Source organism: Lemur catta, chromosome 3, assembly GCF_020740605.2.
Source record: "Lemur catta isolate mLemCat1 chromosome 3, mLemCat1.pri, whole genome shotgun sequence".
NCBI lineage: Eukaryota > Metazoa > Chordata > Mammalia > Primates > Lemuridae > Lemur > Lemur catta.
Genome location: NC_059130.1, coordinates 30109040 through 30125519, shown reverse-complemented (window position 1 = coordinate 30125519; position 16480 = coordinate 30109040). Strand labels below are relative to the sequence as shown.

Sequence of the window (16480 nt, the reverse complement as noted above, 5' to 3'; positions counted from 1 at the left end):
TCGGTGAATCGGTGGAAAGTTCTCCGCAGCTCCCTGGGATGTAATCATGTATGATCTTGTGTTCACTTTGTTCTTCCCTTTTTCTTTTTCTCCTCCCCCACCCCCACTTCTTTGTCTTTCTTGTTCCTCCTCTCGCTCCCTTCCCTTTCCTTGTCTTTCTTTCTCTCCTCTCCCTGGTGGTGGTGGTGTCGGTGCAGCTGAGGTGGCAGGCAGCAAGGTTGTCCCTGCACTACCAGAGAGTGGCCAGTCAGAGCCTGAGCCACCTGAAGTGGAAGGCGGAACAAAGGCTACGGGTAATAACCTTCTCCTTGGAGCCAGAGACAAGCCAGGACTGGAGTGGGGCGTGTGGGGCAGAGCTGGGTCTTGGGAGTCAGACCCCCACGTGCAGCCACACCCACACCCACAGCTCCCACAGCTGTCTGGCATGGGTGAGGAGTAGGGTGTGGGCCTAAACGCAGGGAGCAGACCGACCCTGTGCAATCAGTCTAGCCTCCAGCTTTAAGAAACCACCTATCAGGAGCTGTGCAGCTCTTTCTAGAGCAGCAGGGTTAAGCAACCTGTGTTCAGTTATGAGATGGGGTGGGGAAGCCAGGCCCGGTGCGCAGGGCCGTGTGTCCTTATCCTGCTGCCCTGAGCAGCCTCTCTCCCACTCCAGCTGCCACTCCAGTGTCACTGTGGAAGGAGGCTTACGTAGTGCTCAGGTTCCTCGGGGGGTTGAGGTGCCTGTGGAATATTGTGGTGTAGATGGCAGTTGGGGTGGGGGTGGTATAGAAGTTCATCACCTGAGCTCGAGTTGAGGCAGGGAGAAAGGGTGCTACGCCTGCTTTTCCAGAAGGGCCTAAAACTAGTCCAACATCTGTTTACCCTTCCCCTCAAGAAGTAGGAGCCACTCCTTGTTTCCCCACATGAAATACTGTAGCCCTGCCACTTCTTCCTTCACCACCCCCATTCAGCATCTCCCTGGCATGGGCCAGACTGAGCACAGTGCCATCTAGAAAGGCTCTCTGGAGCAGAGGGGCTTTAGGAGGCTGGTAGGCAGCGTGAGTGGGGCCAGCGTGCTCTGAGTTCCTCTACAGAGGGCTGCCTTGGCCCTGTTCTGCCAGGCGGCTGGGGGACACCAAGGGAGTGGGAGGATGACTTCGACTTCTCTGTTTGCCTCCTAATCTCTTTCTCTTGCCGTGGGACAGGGAACTGCTTTTATGTCAGCATGCCAGCAGGACCCCTGGACTCAAGCACTGACCCTTCAGGGGTACCCATGAGCCCCTCCCAGCCTGACAGCCTCCCTGCCTGGCAGACAGAGCCTCGGCCGCAGCCACGGTGGGGCAGTGGAGATCAAAGACGCCCCAGCCGCTCTCCCCCCAGCCTGGTCCTCAGGGACGTGGGCATGATCTTCCGTACCATCGAGCAGCTCACTCTCAAGCTCAACAGGCTCAAGGTGAGGGAAACAGGGCTTGGGTCCCTGGAGGCCTTCAGTCCATCAGCCCAAGACCATTCATTCCCTGTGAGTGAGGTGTGTGTCTTCAGGGGAGCCTTAGCTCCTGTCCTGGCCCGGGGCTCTTGCTGCAGCCCACCCAGCTACCCTGAAATCACAGCTCCATCCCTAGAGGCCAACACAGATCAGAGAGTGTGACCCGTTCCCCCAGGGGCCTTAGGAATAGGAAGACTTGAGCAGACATTCCCCCTACGACTCTTCCAGGACATGGAGCTGGCCCACAGAGAGCTGCTCAAGTCCCTTGGGGGAGAGTTGTCAGGTGGCACCACGCCTGTAGGCAGTTTCCACGTGGAGGCGGCTAGATGGACGGACAACTCCCTCTCGCCTCCAGCTAAGGAACCCCTGGCCTCTGACTCCAGGAACAGCCATGAACTGGGGCCCTGCCCTGAGGATGGTGAGTGAAGCCAGTTCCCACTTTGTACTTGCCATGGGGAAGTCCACCAACTCAAGAGGAAATGTCACCAAACTGTGAGACATGGTGGTTCTGAGGGTCTTGGTTCCCTTTGAGTGTAACTGATTCATTCCCTCAGCTTCAGAAAGGGATCTTTTTAGTGAAGCCCTACAGAAGCTCTCCTACAAATGGGAAACTTAGAATTGAACTCTTTTTCCTTGTGCTGTGGAGGTAAGGAGCCACGTGGAGCCTGGTCTTATATCTAAGACTTATTAGGTGGTTCAGAACCATATTAGGTGCCGGGAGGCCGAGGCGGGAGGGTTGCTTGAGCTCAGGAGTTTGAGACCAGCCTGAGCAAGAGTGAGACCCCATCTCTACTAAAAATAGAAAAAATTAGCTGGGCATGGTGGCACACATATATAGTCCCAGCTACATGAGAGGGTGAGGCAGGAACATCGCTTGAGCCCAGGAGTTTGAGGTTGCAGTGAGTTATGATGACGCCACTGCACTCTAGCCCGGGTGACAGAACAAGACTGTATCAAAAAAAAAAAAAAAAAGCCATATTGGGTGGGCCAGGGACATACCTACGTTCTAACTCAGAAAGACAAAGCACTTACCTACTTGATCTAGGGGTTTAGAGGGCTGACAGAACAAAAGTGGGGTTCAGGAGACAGCCTTTTTCAGGCCCCATGAGAAAGTAGAGTTTCTAGAAGATGAGGGTGCTTTGTCACAGATGGATGGTGCTCAAGGAGCTGCTCTCATGAGCCTGAGGATTTTGTAGACAAAAATATGCAGAAAGGGGTCATCTCGGGCCTGGCCAGTTTCTCACCGTCGTCATCCTCCCACAGGCTCTGACACCCCTCTGGAAGACAGCACAGCAGACACGTCCTCATCACCAGGGCTGTAACCATCCAAACCACAAAGTCCTCTGCATCCCCACTCCTTCAAGGACTGGCCTGAGACCAGGGTGCAGGGTGGGGAGACCCCAAACCTCCTCCGCATGGAAGAAGCAGTTGGGGAAACTGGGATCCAGCCGAGGCCTAGGAGGGAGACCCGCATGTTGCTTGGTCTGCTCAGATCGGAGTCAAGTGTCAGTGTCTTTTTCCCTCCCTCTATTCAACCCTCCAAGGCCTTGCATCCCCTGAGCATGCTGACTGCATCTGAAAGGCCTGCCCCTGGCCCCACATACACATGCAGGCGTGTACACCTGTACGTGCAGCACCTCAGACGTACAAGTGAAAGGAGGAGGCTTCTGTGTAAATGCACTTTCTTCCTCCCCCATTTCTCTACAGGACCCCAGGCAGAGGTGGGTGCCTCTCCTTCTCTTTGTCACTTTGGTTTCCTATAAATATGTATGTATTGTATGTGCATCTTTGCTGTTGTAAATAACTTTGACCCTTTTTCTGTCCCTGTTCCTGGAGTGCTGGAGATGTCCTAGTTAACAGCCCAGCTCCAGGATCAGGGAGCCAGACCTGAGTCCCTGTCCCCTGTGGCGGGAAGGTATCCCGGCTTCCAGCCCTACCTAGCTCTAGAGCCATCCTCTGCAGATTGGTGCTGAGCTACTCCCTCCCTCCCAGGACTTCTCATCTTCACAAGATGGGGACTCCTGGGGAATCTCTTAGCCCACCTGTGTCCGCCCTTCCCTGCCCTGTCCCCGTAGAGAACCAGCGTAGCAGGTACGGCGCTGAAAACTGGGCCCCAGCAGGTGGGGATATGGGATCTGAATGCTGGAGTCCCTGAACTCACCCAGGACCATCCCCAGGGCCACTGCAGCATTGGCCCTGTTGTCACCATGTCCTCACCCCACTCCCCCGGTGAACAGAATATACACACTGTGCTAGGTGTATATATACATATATATATATGAATATATATATAATATATAAAATACAGATATGGAAATGACTGTTTTGCTGTTAAGATAATGTATACTCTTTTATTTTCTTCCTTTCATGGTTAAGATTTTTTTTTTAAGAAAAGTTAAATATTCTTCAACTGTGGTGGTGTATGTGTGATTCTTGGAACCACTGTGATAAAAGATGTCGTGGTTGTTCCCTGTAAGACCAGTTAGGATTGGCTATTGGGATATAGCAACCCCCAGACCCAGGTCTTGCTGTGTTCTCTCCCAAGGCTTCAGATGTGCGCTCACTGAACTAGGTGGCTGGGCACATGAAGTTATGTAGCCCCACGGAGAAGACGCGAGAAGACACTGAACTCACTGTCCACCCACATGCACATATATGTGCAAAAGAGCAGTGGACCCAGAACAAAACCTCTCGTGAGCTGCCCTCAGTGAGCGTCAGGACTTAAAGGCAAAACCTAAAGGGCAGGATCGTCTCAGGCCTGGCCAGTCACTCACTGTCCCTCCACATCCTCCTGCAGATCAGCCCATCCCAGGACTGTACCCATCCATACCACCTCTGTCTCTTGGCCTTCAGTGGTGTGGGACTAAGCTACAAATTCTCTTTCAGCCCCAAATATCTAATATTCTCACTCCTCCTGTCATGATACTAGGCTCTTCCCTCATGAGTCTATTGGGCGTCAGGATTGGCACCGGCATCACTTGTGATGGAGGGTAGGGGTAAGCACCAGGGTCACCGAAGCTTTAGAGAACGTGGGCAGGGAGCACTGTGTTGTGTGTTGGGAATTCAAAGAAACGACGGACTTCCCCTGGAGAAGCTCAGCAGCCAGCTGCAGAGAGGCGGCCGAGGCAGGCAGACCATGAGGAGGCAGATGGGAGGCCCGTGAGGGCAGCAGAGCCACACACACAGTAGCACAGGCAGGACACGGGAGTGCCGTGGAAAGGAATGAGGGAGGCAGGGGCTAGGGAACGTGGACCAGGTTAGATCTGCTCAAGGTGAGGACTGGTCCCTGTTGATGTGCACCTTGTCTGGAAGCGCCCTGTAGGCTGGAAGTAGCTCCCCAGAAGCCAGTCCTGTGCTCTCTGGGCACTGCCAGCTCACCTCAGTGGAGGCAGCACTGTCACGTGATTGGCTATCTCTGGTTTCACATTGCCAACTTCTGCAGGCAGTGTCATTACGGTTCAGGTTTAATGCTTGGCCTTTTCTAGGTAGACGCCTGCCAAGCCTTTGTGCTCTTTCTTAAGTGGGTCCTCACCTCCCCTCCACACCAGTCAAACACCACATAGGGAGAAGCAGAATTTGAGGGAAGGGGGAACAGGGAATTGAGCCTGTGCTCAATTCCTCTGCCCTACATACTCCTCCTACCTCCTCTCCCACAGTTTGTGCGTGTCAGTTATAATCCCAATCCAAGCCTTTCTGAATGCAAACCTTGGCATAGCACATATCCCGTAGGGAACTCAGACTCCTGCTAAGCAAGAACTAGCCCTCAGGAGGCAGAAAAGCAATGCCCCTGGCTAGCTGATGCCAGAGGGGCTGAGATCATCCCCAGCAGAACTGTAAAGAGATTCAGACCATCACTTCTCTGCCATTTCTGGCCCATATAACACGAACAGACTCAGAGTCCAAATGTTCCAAGTACTGGAAGAGAGTTTTCAGACAACCTCAAGGAAAAGTATAGCAGTAGACTGTTATTAGTCTGACCTCCCCAGGGAGGTCAGCCCACAGGGACAGTTTTTGTGACTCAGTGTCAGGGAAGCAGATGGGGGGGTGTCTAGGTGGAGACAGCCATGGCCTCCTCCTCCCTGAGCTTGGCCTTGATGGGGTCCCTTGGCAGCATCAGCTCCTGGATCATGGCATACGCAAGACATTGCGGGGCGAAGCAGTTTTTCTGAAAGAGGAAAAGGCAGGCTGACAGCTGACTGGGAAGACTAGTCCCGTTAGGAATAAAAAAAAAAACATTCTAGGGCAGAGTGGGTCAGAGGCTGGGGACATGGACAAAAGGCAGAGTGATTAAGACTGCTGATCTTGCAAGAGGAATGGAGGTTATGTTATCATAAAAAGAATCAGGAAAACTACAGACCTTCCTTGGAAACAGGGAGACAGAAGTTGCCTACAGCAGCAGCGGGAGCAGAAAATAATGATGGAGACTCACCGCCAGGGACAGCCACAGCAGCCCCACTGGGCCCTTGGATGCACTCTTGGCCTTGGAGAACTTCACCTGGTACTGCACTGCAGCGAGAAAGCCCTCCAGCCCCATCTCTGTGATGCTATTTCCTGGTGGAAGACGCAGACGGGGTGGCCTCTTACACCACCAGCCTTATCACATCTGACACCTCCCCGGACACCCTCAGCAGGCTGGCTCCTCCAGCCCCCCACCCAAACCCACTGGTCCAGGACCACCTTCCTTTACTCCTCTGACCCCTCCCTCATCTGACTGCCCCTCACACTTTGCATCCTCCACCCACCCACCATCTTTCTAACCCCTCATGCCTCTGATCGCCTGTCCTCAGCACTTGCCCTCACCCCCAGGCCCCATGCTAGAGGGGTTCTGACAGCATGGCGCCCAATGATGGGAGGACCAGGTCTCCATGGGCACCCTCATGGCAGGATGGGGCCCAGGTAGCCTTGTGGTAGGAGAGCAGGGGAGGCAGGCAGACATACGGACGAGGTTGAGGTGCAAAAGGACCTTGTTTCCAGGCATGAAAACTTTCCCATCTCGGTGCTCCACAGGCTCCAGGAGAGGGTTGACCACCTCAGTAGCTTCAGCAACCAGCTGCTAAAGCAGAACACTAATTGCAGCAGAGGAGAGGGGAGCTGATCAACAGGCCATGCATTCATTCAACATACATGTTTTGAGTGCCGACTATAGTCCAGGCTTTGTCCTAGGTGCTGGGGATACAAAGATAAATAAGCCTGTATCCTCAGGAAGCTCCTTCGTGTGGGGGAGCCAGAGAGTGAAAGTACAGTGTGACACCTGAGAGGAGGCTGCTCAGAGTACTCTGGGAGCACAGAGGAGCGACGTGTAGCCCAGTCTGGGGAGCCAGAAACAGTCTCTAGGCAGAGGTGGCCTGTGAGCTGAAATGTGAACGCGCATGGACGTTAGCAGATGAAGGTGAGGGGGAAAGTGGGCAAAGAAAGCGGCAAGTGCAAAGGGTCTGGAAGCGTGGGACAGCATGTTGCATTCATGCCTAAGTGTGTCCCAGCACCTAGGGCATTGGGAATGGATTGGAGAAAGGTGACACTGAAGACAAGGTGAAAAGAAATTGCCATCATGCTAGTGAGAAATAGCCTAATCAAGACAGGCAGAAACAAAAATGAGAATTGAAAGGCAACCACCCCCCACCATGGGAACTTTCTCTTTTGTAAGATCTTGAGTGCCAGAGAAGATTCCTGGGGCTGGGGGGTGGGGGGTCCATCTGATGGAGGAAACAAAATATAAGGACCGACACAGGCTCTTAGGCAGCTGACAACTGGAGGGGTGTGGCATGATGGAGGTAACTCAGGGAGATCTCTGAAATAAGGAGCAAGTTGGTCCAAGTTGGAAGGGGAAAGGAAGGACCCAGGGGCAAAGGAGAAAGGGCTTGAAGAAGGCACCATGACTATGAAAATGCCCTGCCTGCCTTGGGGAGCGGCTGATGGGCAAAAGAGAACATACTTTGTTCCTGTGCAAGTGTAAGAGCAAATGATGGGGGTGCTGATGATGAGCTGATGGCCTCTGGGGACGCAGCCTGAGTTGAGACAGTGGATCCAAATGTGGGCCACTAGTAGACAAGGAGCACAGTAGAGGGGCCTGCCCAAGTCCGAATGGCGTGGGCGGAGGATAGGGGGCACTGGGCCCCATTATTGTCACCGCAAGCCTGGGTGGGATGGGAGGGGGTTTCAAGTGTGGTTGTGACAGGAATGGAGGATAACATTTGAAGGTGAGTGGCTGCTGCCACAGTACAGGGCTGGAGACCTCAGTCCAGGGGAACTGGGTTGAGAGCTCCTGGGCAAGCCTGGAATCCCAGCGATGTGCCCCCCACCTCCACTTCTCTGGGCAGCTTACCTCAGACTCCAGGAGAATGCTGCGCTTCTCTTTGTTCCCAGTCTTGGTCCCCTTTCCCTTGGTTGGCTTCTGCTCAGGGATGGTTACCTCTAGGGCCAGAAGACCAGAATGCACAGTGCACACTTCTGCTACCACTCAGGCTCCCCAGAAAGAGCAGGCCAGGGAGGCAAAGAGACTCCCAGACTGAGAGCTCTGAGTTTGGGTGTAATAGAAATGCCGCGGATGGGGGGCAGCTAAGCCGGAGTGTTCCTTGTCTGAGAACAGGGCCACAAGGATCCAGCCCCAAGAAAGGGGATGCGGAGAGTGGCGGGTCAGGATGTCTGGGCTGGGTAGGGCTTTCCACATCAGCTCGCTGTGAGAAGGAAGTAAGACCCAGAGGGATATGGCAAGACTAACTCCGGGCAGGCACATCCAGGCCCAAAGCAGCCTCCTGCATCCTGCCTCTTCCTCTCTCCACACGGAAAGGTGCCAGCAGAGGGGTGCCAACACTTACTCCCCTTGCCTGCCTTTGTGGTGTCTTCTTTCTTAGGGGCTCCTTGTGTGGGCGATGGCCCAGACCCTGATTTCTCCTCTTTCTTGACCATTTCCTGTGGGGGATGTGAGAAGAGAGATGAAAGTCCTCCCTCCCTAGGGACCAGGGAGCAGGTGTGGGAAAGGGTGGGGGTTAAGACCCTCCGGGCCGCCTCCTCTCCACCGCCATCTGCACACCACGGAAGCTCCTGCTCCATCCGCCCAGTGCCCAGGGCTCTTCCTACAGCACACATACCCCCGGTTTGTCCTTTTTCTTGCCCAGGCCCTTAGGCGTTTTCATCGCCTGCATCTTGTCCATCTTGTCCGCCAACACCATACTGCTGATCCCCATCACCTGGCTCTTCTCACGTTCCGCTTTCGAGTCCCCATGTCGAGAGGAAGAGGGCTGTGCTCACAAACGGGGAGGGAATGAAGGAGGAAGCCAGGGCCCTGTCCTCCATGGGGGCTTGGGGGCAGCAGCACCCATGCCTGGGTAGCAGTCGGGCTGACAGCACCCTCCCAACCCACTGCCCTACCTAAACACTAAGATAGTCTGCATGGGCTCCTCTGTGGGGGTCGCTGTTGGGAAGAAACAGTAGAGAGAGCAGGGTGGGGATGAACAGGGGGTGGAATGGGGGCCTCAGACTCCCATATTGGAGGAAAAATAGTCGCTAACTCTTAATGAGCTAAGTGCGAAGCACTATTCTAAATGCATTACATGAATTAAGTCACTTAAACCTCTCAACAATCCTTTGACGTAGGTATAATTATCCCCATTGACAGATGAGGAAACTGAGGCACAAAGGGAGCGGTTAAATAACATGCCCAAGGTCACAAGCTGGTATATGGATGAGGCAGATTCCAAGTCCAGGTGGCCTAAATCTGGTGTCTTTTCTCCTAAGCAATACACTACTGCCCACAGGGTGGTTCTGCAGTTAGAGCCCAACCTGCGGGAGGCTTGCCAAACGTTTGTTAGATCTGCACCAAAAGTCAGAGAGGAAGACGGTCGCGACCGAGGGAAGGAGGATGGCGATTAGACGGCATGGCCACTTTGCTGAAAAGCAGCCGACCTGGGAAGCAAGCTCTGGGACTGGGAGTAGGTAGGGGCGGGTGTCTCCTCACCGATCGCAGTCGCTCCTGCGTCCCCCTCTCCAGCAGGAGGCGCCGGCGCTCCACCACCTCGGTGTGCGTCAGCGGGAAGGGGCGCAGGACCTGGGGTGAGGCCCGCACCTCGCCGTCAGACGCCGGGAGGGACCGGGTCGGCTCCCCAGCCCTGCCCAGTCGGCACACCCACCTCGGCCAGCTTCAGGGCGCCCTGGTCCTGAATGCGGTTGTGGGCCAGGGACAGCCAGAGCAGGGAACGGTTCAGCCGCAAGCCCTGAGGAGGCGGGGAGGGGGCGCGTGAGCGGGCCGGGCCTAGCCGCCCCTGTCCCTCCCCGCCGCGCACGCACGTCCGCAATGTAGCCGGCGCCCTTGTCCCCGATGTGGTTGAAGCCCAGGTTGAGCGAGACAAGGGTCCGGTTGCAACTGTGCAGCGTGGACAGCGCCTGGCCCAGGAGCTTCGCCCCGTGGTCATTGATGTTGTTGTTCCGCAGAGACAAATGCGCGATCCTGGGGCAGCGGGAGAGAGAACCAGGGTCATGGGAAGTACAGGTACGGGGCGATCGCCGGAAGCTGGGAGACCTGGGGGCCCTGAGAGGGGGATCTGGTCTGAGGGTGTAGAGGCAGGCATCGAGGGCCCCTGCAGAGATGCTAGAGGAACAAGGAAGGGTGAGGACTAAAGATGGCTTGGGTTGGGGGATGGGCCCGGTGAAGAGGGATGAGGAAAAGGAGTCTCACGTGTCCAGTGCCATGAACTTGTGATATGACTGCTCTGGCAGTGGGTTCCCCTCCAGAGACACCTTCCTGAGGGTGGAGGAGATCTGAGAACCAGGAGGTACCACTGAGGCCCGATAAGGGAAGGGGACAGAGAGAAGTGGGGAGCAGCTGGGAAACAAAGGATGGCCCCCCTATAGGAAATATATGTGACAATTTCCCAGACTAAAAATCCAGATGTGTGGCCATGTGAAAGGGCCACTTCCCAAGTCAATGAGGGACCGGTGGTAAGGTGGCCTCTAACACGGCCTTCAATGATCCCCACCTGTTGGTATTCATGCCCTTGGGTAACCCCCTCCATTTGAGTGTAGGCTACGCCTAGTCACTCACTTCGGGAGGTGGGGGCGCAGAAGACAGGGTCTCGCTCTGTTGCTTGGGCTAGCGTGCAGTGGCATCATCCTAGACTTCTGGGCTCAAGCGGTCCTCCTGCCTCAGCCTCCCAAGTAGATGGGACTACAGGTGTGCACCACTACACCTGGCTATTTTTTTATATATATATATGTATTGTAGAGATGTGGTTTCTACGTTGCTCAGGCTGGTCTTAAACTCCTGGCCTCAAGCAATCCACCTGCCTCGGCCTCCCACAGTATTAGGATTACGGGTGTGAGCCACTGTGCCCAGCTGTGACTCACTTCTAATGAACAGAATATAGCAAAAGTGATGGGATGTCACTTTCATGTTTAGGCTACAAAGACTGTGGCTTCCATCTGGGTGCTCTCTGGCACTTTCTCAGATGACCAGCTGCCATGGTGTAAGGACACTCAGCCAGCCTGTGGAGAAGCCCAGGGTCAGCCATACTAAGCAGACCTGTTGTACCAGCTGATCCCTGAGATGACAGCAGCAGCCCCAAAGGTCGGGCTCTTTGGGCTCTGGTGTGGGCAGAAAAAGGGAACCCAGCTTCTTGTCTAATAGGAACTTCATGATCCAATAGACATGGCATGCTTGTCTTTCCACAGGGATGCCAGCCCAGGCCCACAGGAGCTGGGACTTGCCACTTCGGTTCTTAAACTGCTCTCTGACCACCCACCCAGCCAGGCTGCCCAGGCACTGGGGCCTCCCCCCTCTGCTGACCTGAGCGTGGATGAGCAGAGAGGCAGGAGGGCGACGAAGGTGGTCAGGGTCTTATCAGTCAGCCCCACCTTCCACAAGCTGGCATTGCGGGGGGAGTGCAAAACGCAGAGCTGGAGTGTCCTCTACTGGAAATGCGCCTCCACACTGTCCTCCCCAGCTGCGCCCCACCTCCCCACAGTCCCCAGGGTCCTCGGTGCCCCTTCTGTTCTCTCCCAAGCCACCAGGAGCCCCATCCCCCACGCTGGCCTTCCGCCCCCGCCCCCGTGCCCCTCACTTGATGGCCTGTAGCTGGCTGAGGGAGGGCAGACATTTAGAGAAGATACCCAGAATCCGATCCTCCACCTTCCAACCTGCAGCCAGACAGGAGGGAGAGAAGGAAGCCCTCAGGCCTGGCAAGGGCGGGCGAGCGGCAGGGTGCCGGGGCAGGGTGCCACAGAGCAGGGCTCACCGCGGATGTAGATTTCCTTCACCGACCTGTTGTCCTCCTGCTCCAGCTCCACCTGGATGGTGGGCCGGAAGAACACGTATTTGCTCTCCAGGCTGTTGAGGCTGCAGGACCCCGACAGCCGCTGATCGTCTGGAAGGCAGGGGTGAGAAGGGAGGGGACAGAGCCCCCGCCCCGGGCCCCAGGTGGGATCGGAGTACACCGCAAGCGTGGGCGCTGTTTCTGGGGCCAGGCCCGCCTCTGCTTGGGTTTGGAAAGGAAGACAGAAGACCCCCACCTCCCCACAGGCCCTGCCGAATCCCTCCCCCTCACTCACACACACACTGGCCTGCGTCCCCGCCATTCGGCCCACCTTGCGAAGGGAGGCTGAGGATGACGAGGTGGCCCTGGCAGGCACCGCGGGGCCCCACTGTCACTCACCTAGGGCGGGCTTTTCTGACATGGAGGCGGAGGGGACGAAGGTCGGGTGGGGGCGGGGCCTGGTGACAACTTTGGGGAAGTCCGTGTAGCCCGACCGCGTGCAGAGCTCGGCGAAGTCGGTCTCGAGGACCCCGGTGCACTGGTACTCCTCTGCGGGGCGGCAGGAGGGTGAGGGGCGGCCGCACCTCGCCAGGGGTTTGAGCCCACAGCCGCCATGAGAGGGCGCTAGAGACCGCAGCCCCCACCCCCACCCCCACTCGAAGACGGCCGTCTTCTCGGCCGTTTAAAAATGTCAAATGCGATGTAAAGACTGACGCTGAAAACACTGAGAGGAAACAGTGGCAAAGCAAGAGCTGGGAGAAAGGGGACGCCTCTTTTATGTGCTGCCTGCCAGCCCACGCCAGGGGTCAAGATCGCTTCCACAGCGGCTCTCCGACTCCCCGGCGGAGCCTCTGCCCTCCGCAGGGTGTCCCCAGGCCAGCCTCCTCCCCTGTCCTCCTTCCCTGCTGGGACTGCTCAGGGTCCCTGAGGGAAAGCAGCTCAGGCCTGATGTGAGTTCCTCTCCACTCCCACCCTCGCCCCTCCACATACACCCAAGTCCAGCAGGGCGGCAGACTTTCATTTCTTTAACAAGCAGGTATATAGCCATTCCTAGTGACCAGCGCTATTTTCAATGCTTTAGAAATATTAACTCATGGCCAGGCGCGGTGGCTCAAGCCTGTAATCCTAGCACTCTGGGAGGCCGAGGTGGGAGGATCGCTCAAGGTCAGAAGTTCAAGACCAGCCTGAGCAAGAGTGAGACCCCTGTCTCTACTAAAAATAGAAAGAAATTAGGCGGACAACTAAAAATGTCTACACAGAAAAAATTAGCCGGGCATGGTGGCACATGCCTGTAGTCCCAGCTACTCGGGAGGCTGAGGCAGAAGGATCACTTGAGCCCAGAAGTTTGAGGTTGCTGTGAGCTAGGATGACGCACTGAGCAGGTAAGAGAAGGCACAGGGAGGGGGATAACCCCCTTGCATGGCTGGCTCCTGAACACCTCCTGGCCTTCCCCGACTGTTCCCTCTGTTGGGAGAGCCCCTCACCCTTCCTGCTGCACTCACCCCTCCCTTTCTCAGAGATTTTTAAACTTTAACACCCTTAAGAATCACCTGGAAAGCCTGTTAAATCAATGTCCTGGGCCTCATCCCCAGAGATTCTGATTCTGTAAGCTGGGTGGGGCCCATGAATTTGCATTTCTAACAAGTTCATAGATGATGCCAAAGCTCTGGTCCAAGGACAGCATCTTGAGAAGCACTGCTCTAGATGAGCGCTGTCCCACAGAAGTTTATGCGATGGTGGAAATGGACTCTGTGTGCACTAGATAGTAGTTCCCCCTGCAACATCCCACCCCCACAAGGGTCCCGTCGGAGCTTCTTGAGAAACAGAAGCCATCAGATGGGATTTCCTCTAAACCTATACACCTTCCTACATCAGCCATTACTCTCTACCCAATATTTGTCCTGCCACAGTACACAGTGGCACCTGCTAAAGCCACCATGACCTCCATGTTGCCCTACGCAGGTTCCCTGTGCAGTCTTCACTCTTTCTCTCCTACCTCTTTGTTGAGGCTGCTCAGACTTCCCTGCCAGCTCCTCCTCCTCTACCACCTCTAAGGGGCTGGGTCCTGAGCCCTCTTTTCTCTAGTTACACTCCCTCCTTGCTTAGAGGATCTCTTTCATTCCCAGGGCTTAACTATGTCAGAACAGCAACAGCTCTCAAAGTCATATCTCCACCCCTAAGCTCTCTTCAGCATTCCAGACCCAGGTGTCCAAGCTGCCCAGCTGGCATCGCCCCCTGGAGGTCCTCCTTTACATGCCCCTCCTTCAGGCTTTCCTATCTCCATGAACAGCACCTGAACCCACCCAGCGCCCAGTCCAGAAACCTGAGAAGCATTCTTGCTATGTCCCTCACTCCCGCCCTGTCCAGTCCTTCACCAACTTTTATTAATTCTGCCTCCAAAATGTTTCTCCAAGGAGTCTAACCCATGCACCCCTCTCCACCCTCACTGCTCTATCCCAGCTACCACTGTCTCCGGACTAGACTGTTGAAATCTCTCTGCCTCCATTCTCTCCCCCTTCCACTCCATTTTCCATACAGCAGCCATAATTGTGTGTGTGTGTGTGTGTGTGTGTGTGTGTGCGTGCACGTGCGTATAGGTATGAACGGGATCCCCCAACCCCGCCGCCAGCGTACCAGGGTTTTTGGGCTCCTCCTCGCCTACAGGCGGCAGGGCTGTCGCTGGCTTCTCCTTGGCTGCGCGCTCTCCCTTTTTGGTCACCGCGCCTGACGACTTCTGAGCCCCTGGACGCGGGGCCCTGGGTGAGGCCCCCGGCGCGCTCGACTCGCTGGACATGCTGGTGCTGTCCGCGGCGCCTCTGGGACCCTCGTGGGGGCGGGATGGAAGGACCAGACTCTGCGGGGCCCACCAGGGGTGGCTGAATCAGGGGTCTCTATTCTGCGTCTACCGACCAGATCCCACCAGCGTACGCGTCCCTCTCCAAGACAACCGCGCGCGGTGGGCGGGACCGCGGGAAAGGGGCAACAGCAGAGCGCACGCGGGGCCGACAGGGGGCGTCGCAGGGCCGGAGCAGGGCGTGGGGAGGAGCCAGCCAGGCCTGGGCGGGGGGCGGGGCTAGAGCAGGGAGAAGGGCGGGGCCATGGCGGGGGCGGGGCTAGGGCGGCCCTTGGGCACAGGGACAGGTGAGCCCTGGGGGGCCAGTGTGCGCTAAAGGAGGTGGGCTAGGGCGGCCCAGGACCTGAGCCAGGCCATGGCGGAGAGCAACGAGTGAATCCCAGAGGGGCTGAGAGAGGAGGGGTCGGGGATAGGGCGAGCGGGGCAATCCAAAGTCACCCCAGAATTGAACCAGGGAGAGCGCGGCGGGCTGAGCATGGTAGGGATCGCGGCAGTTGGAGGACATTAGGAAGGGAGAGTCCAGGTGGGGGGTAGGTCCACTCCCCAGGGCACACCCACCTATCCTGGAAAGAGAGAGCACCTGGCGGAAGGGGCCTACAGAGACGCCCCCAGTTGGAGTGGTGCTAGGTTCTATTCTCAACCCCACCTATTTAGTTTTCTGGAGTTCTGTGGACTCAGTTAATATGTTAACTAGTTGATTAGGTGAGTCACACTCATACAAATCTAGGATTCAAAGTCATCACCTGACTACTACTCTAGACCAGGACAGTTTTGCCCTGCTGGGCTTCATTTGGGCAAAGGCACACCTCCGAGATGTTGCCGTTGGGTTCCAGATCACAGCAATAAAGTGAATATCGCCAGAAAATGAGTCACAACATTTTGGGGTTTTCCAGTGCGTATAAAAGTTATGCTTACACTATATTGTAGTCTATTAAGTGAGCAATAGTATTATGTATTTTAAAAAGTACATACCTTAATTTAAAAATACTTTATTGCTAAAAATGCTAATGATCATTTGAGCCTTTATCAAGTCATAATCGTTTTGCTGGTGGAGGGTCTTGCCTCGATTTTGACAGCTGCTGACTGATCAGGGCGGCTGCTGAAGATTGGGGTGGCTGTAGCAATTTCTTAAAATAAAACAACAATGAAGTTTGCATATCGATTGACTCTTCCTTTCATGGAAGATTTCCCTGTAGTATACGGTACAATTTGATAACATTTTACCCACACTAGAACTTCTTTCAAAATTGGAGACAATTCTCTCAAACCCTGCCACTGCTTTATCAACTGTTTATATTCTAAATCCCTTCTTGTCATTTCAACAGCCTTCACAGTATCTTCACCAGGAGTAGATTCCATCTCAAGAAACCACTTTCTTTGCTCATCCCATAAGAAGCAACTCCTCATCCATTCAAGTTTTATCATGAGATTGCAGCAATTCAATCACATCTTCGGGCTCCATTTTTAATTCTAGTTTTCTTGCTATTTCACCACATCTGTAGTTACTTCCTCCACTGAAGTCCTGAACCTCTCAAAGTCATCCATGAGGGTTGGAATCAACTTCTCCCAAACACCTATTAATGTGGATATATTGACCTCCAATGAATCAAAAATATTCTAAATGGTAAATTTAGACATCTAAATGGTAAATTCTTTCCAGGTTTTCAAGCTACTTGGCCCACATCCATCAGAGGAATCACAACCTACGGCAGCTATAGCCTTACAAAATGTATTTCTTAAATAAAAAGACTTGAAAGTTGAAATTACTCCTTGATCCATGGGCTTTGGAATAGGTGTTGTGATAGCAGGCATGAAAACGACATTGATCTTGTACATGTCCATTAGAGCCCTTGGACGACCAGGTGCATCGTCAATGAGCAGTAACATTTTAGAAGAAATCTTTTTTTCTGAACA

The 16480-nt window shown here is 54.9% G+C and overlaps 2 protein-coding genes across 22 annotated transcripts in view; one reads left to right on the top strand and one right to left on the bottom strand.

Annotated features, from left to right (window-relative positions):
- Nucleotides 1–3878, top strand: part of ARHGEF11 (Rho guanine nucleotide exchange factor 11) — a 108079-nt gene extending 104201 nt beyond the window's left edge. For 10 of the 11 annotated variants that reach the window (XM_045545430.1, XM_045545440.1, XM_045545434.1 and 7 more), the window contains 4 exons: nt 198–293; nt 1188–1435; nt 1697–1886; nt 2732–3878. In XM_045545430.1, the coding sequence (XP_045401386.1) occupies nt 198–293; nt 1188–1435; nt 1697–1886; nt 2732–2790 (593 nt within the window). In that variant the 3' untranslated portion in view covers nt 2791–3878. The remainder of the gene's footprint in view (nt 1–197; nt 294–1187; nt 1436–1696; nt 1887–2731) is intronic. The other variant, XM_045545435.1, reaches the window with a different exon arrangement.
- Nucleotides 3879–5414: 1536 nt separating this feature from the next.
- LRRC71 (leucine rich repeat containing 71) lies at nt 5415–14669 on the bottom strand. Of its 11 annotated transcripts, none has more exons than XM_045545441.1 (15): nt 14347–14669; nt 12112–12261; nt 11695–11823; nt 11521–11596; nt 11247–11324; nt 10140–10205; nt 9752–9911; nt 9595–9678; nt 9423–9512; nt 8557–8706; nt 8284–8377; nt 7791–7879; nt 6407–6521; nt 5898–6019; nt 5415–5633 (listed from the first exon to the last, which is right to left on the bottom strand). In XM_045545441.1, exons 1-15 carry the CDS (start codon nt 14504–14506, stop codon nt 5517–5519), a joined length of 1680 nt encoding a protein of 559 aa, XP_045401397.1. In that variant the 5' UTR covers nt 14507–14669; the 3' UTR covers nt 5415–5516. The 11 variants fall into 11 exon arrangements, with proteins under 11 accessions (XP_045401397.1, XP_045401398.1, XP_045401402.1 ...); XM_045545442.1 differs by having other exon boundaries at nt 6407–6518; XM_045545446.1 differs by having other exon boundaries at nt 11570–11596; nt 11695–11746.
- Between the last annotated feature and the right edge of the window lie 1811 nt (nt 14670–16480).

Bases quoted from the DNA above. Each gene is read 5' to 3' on its own strand.
- LRRC71 (XM_045545441.1), bottom strand. From the start codon at position 14,506: ATGTCCAGCGAGTCGAGCGCGCCGGGGGCCTCACCCAGGGCCCCGCGT. The intron at 10,206-11,246 runs GTCAGCAGAGGG...CTCCACCCTCAG, and splicing joins CTCTGCTCATCCACGCTCAG to GAAGGTGTCTCTGGAGGGGA. The intron at 8,378-8,556 runs GTATGTGTGCTG...CATCCCCCACAG, and splicing joins AGAAAAAGGACAAACCGGGG to GAAATGGTCAAGAAAGAGGA.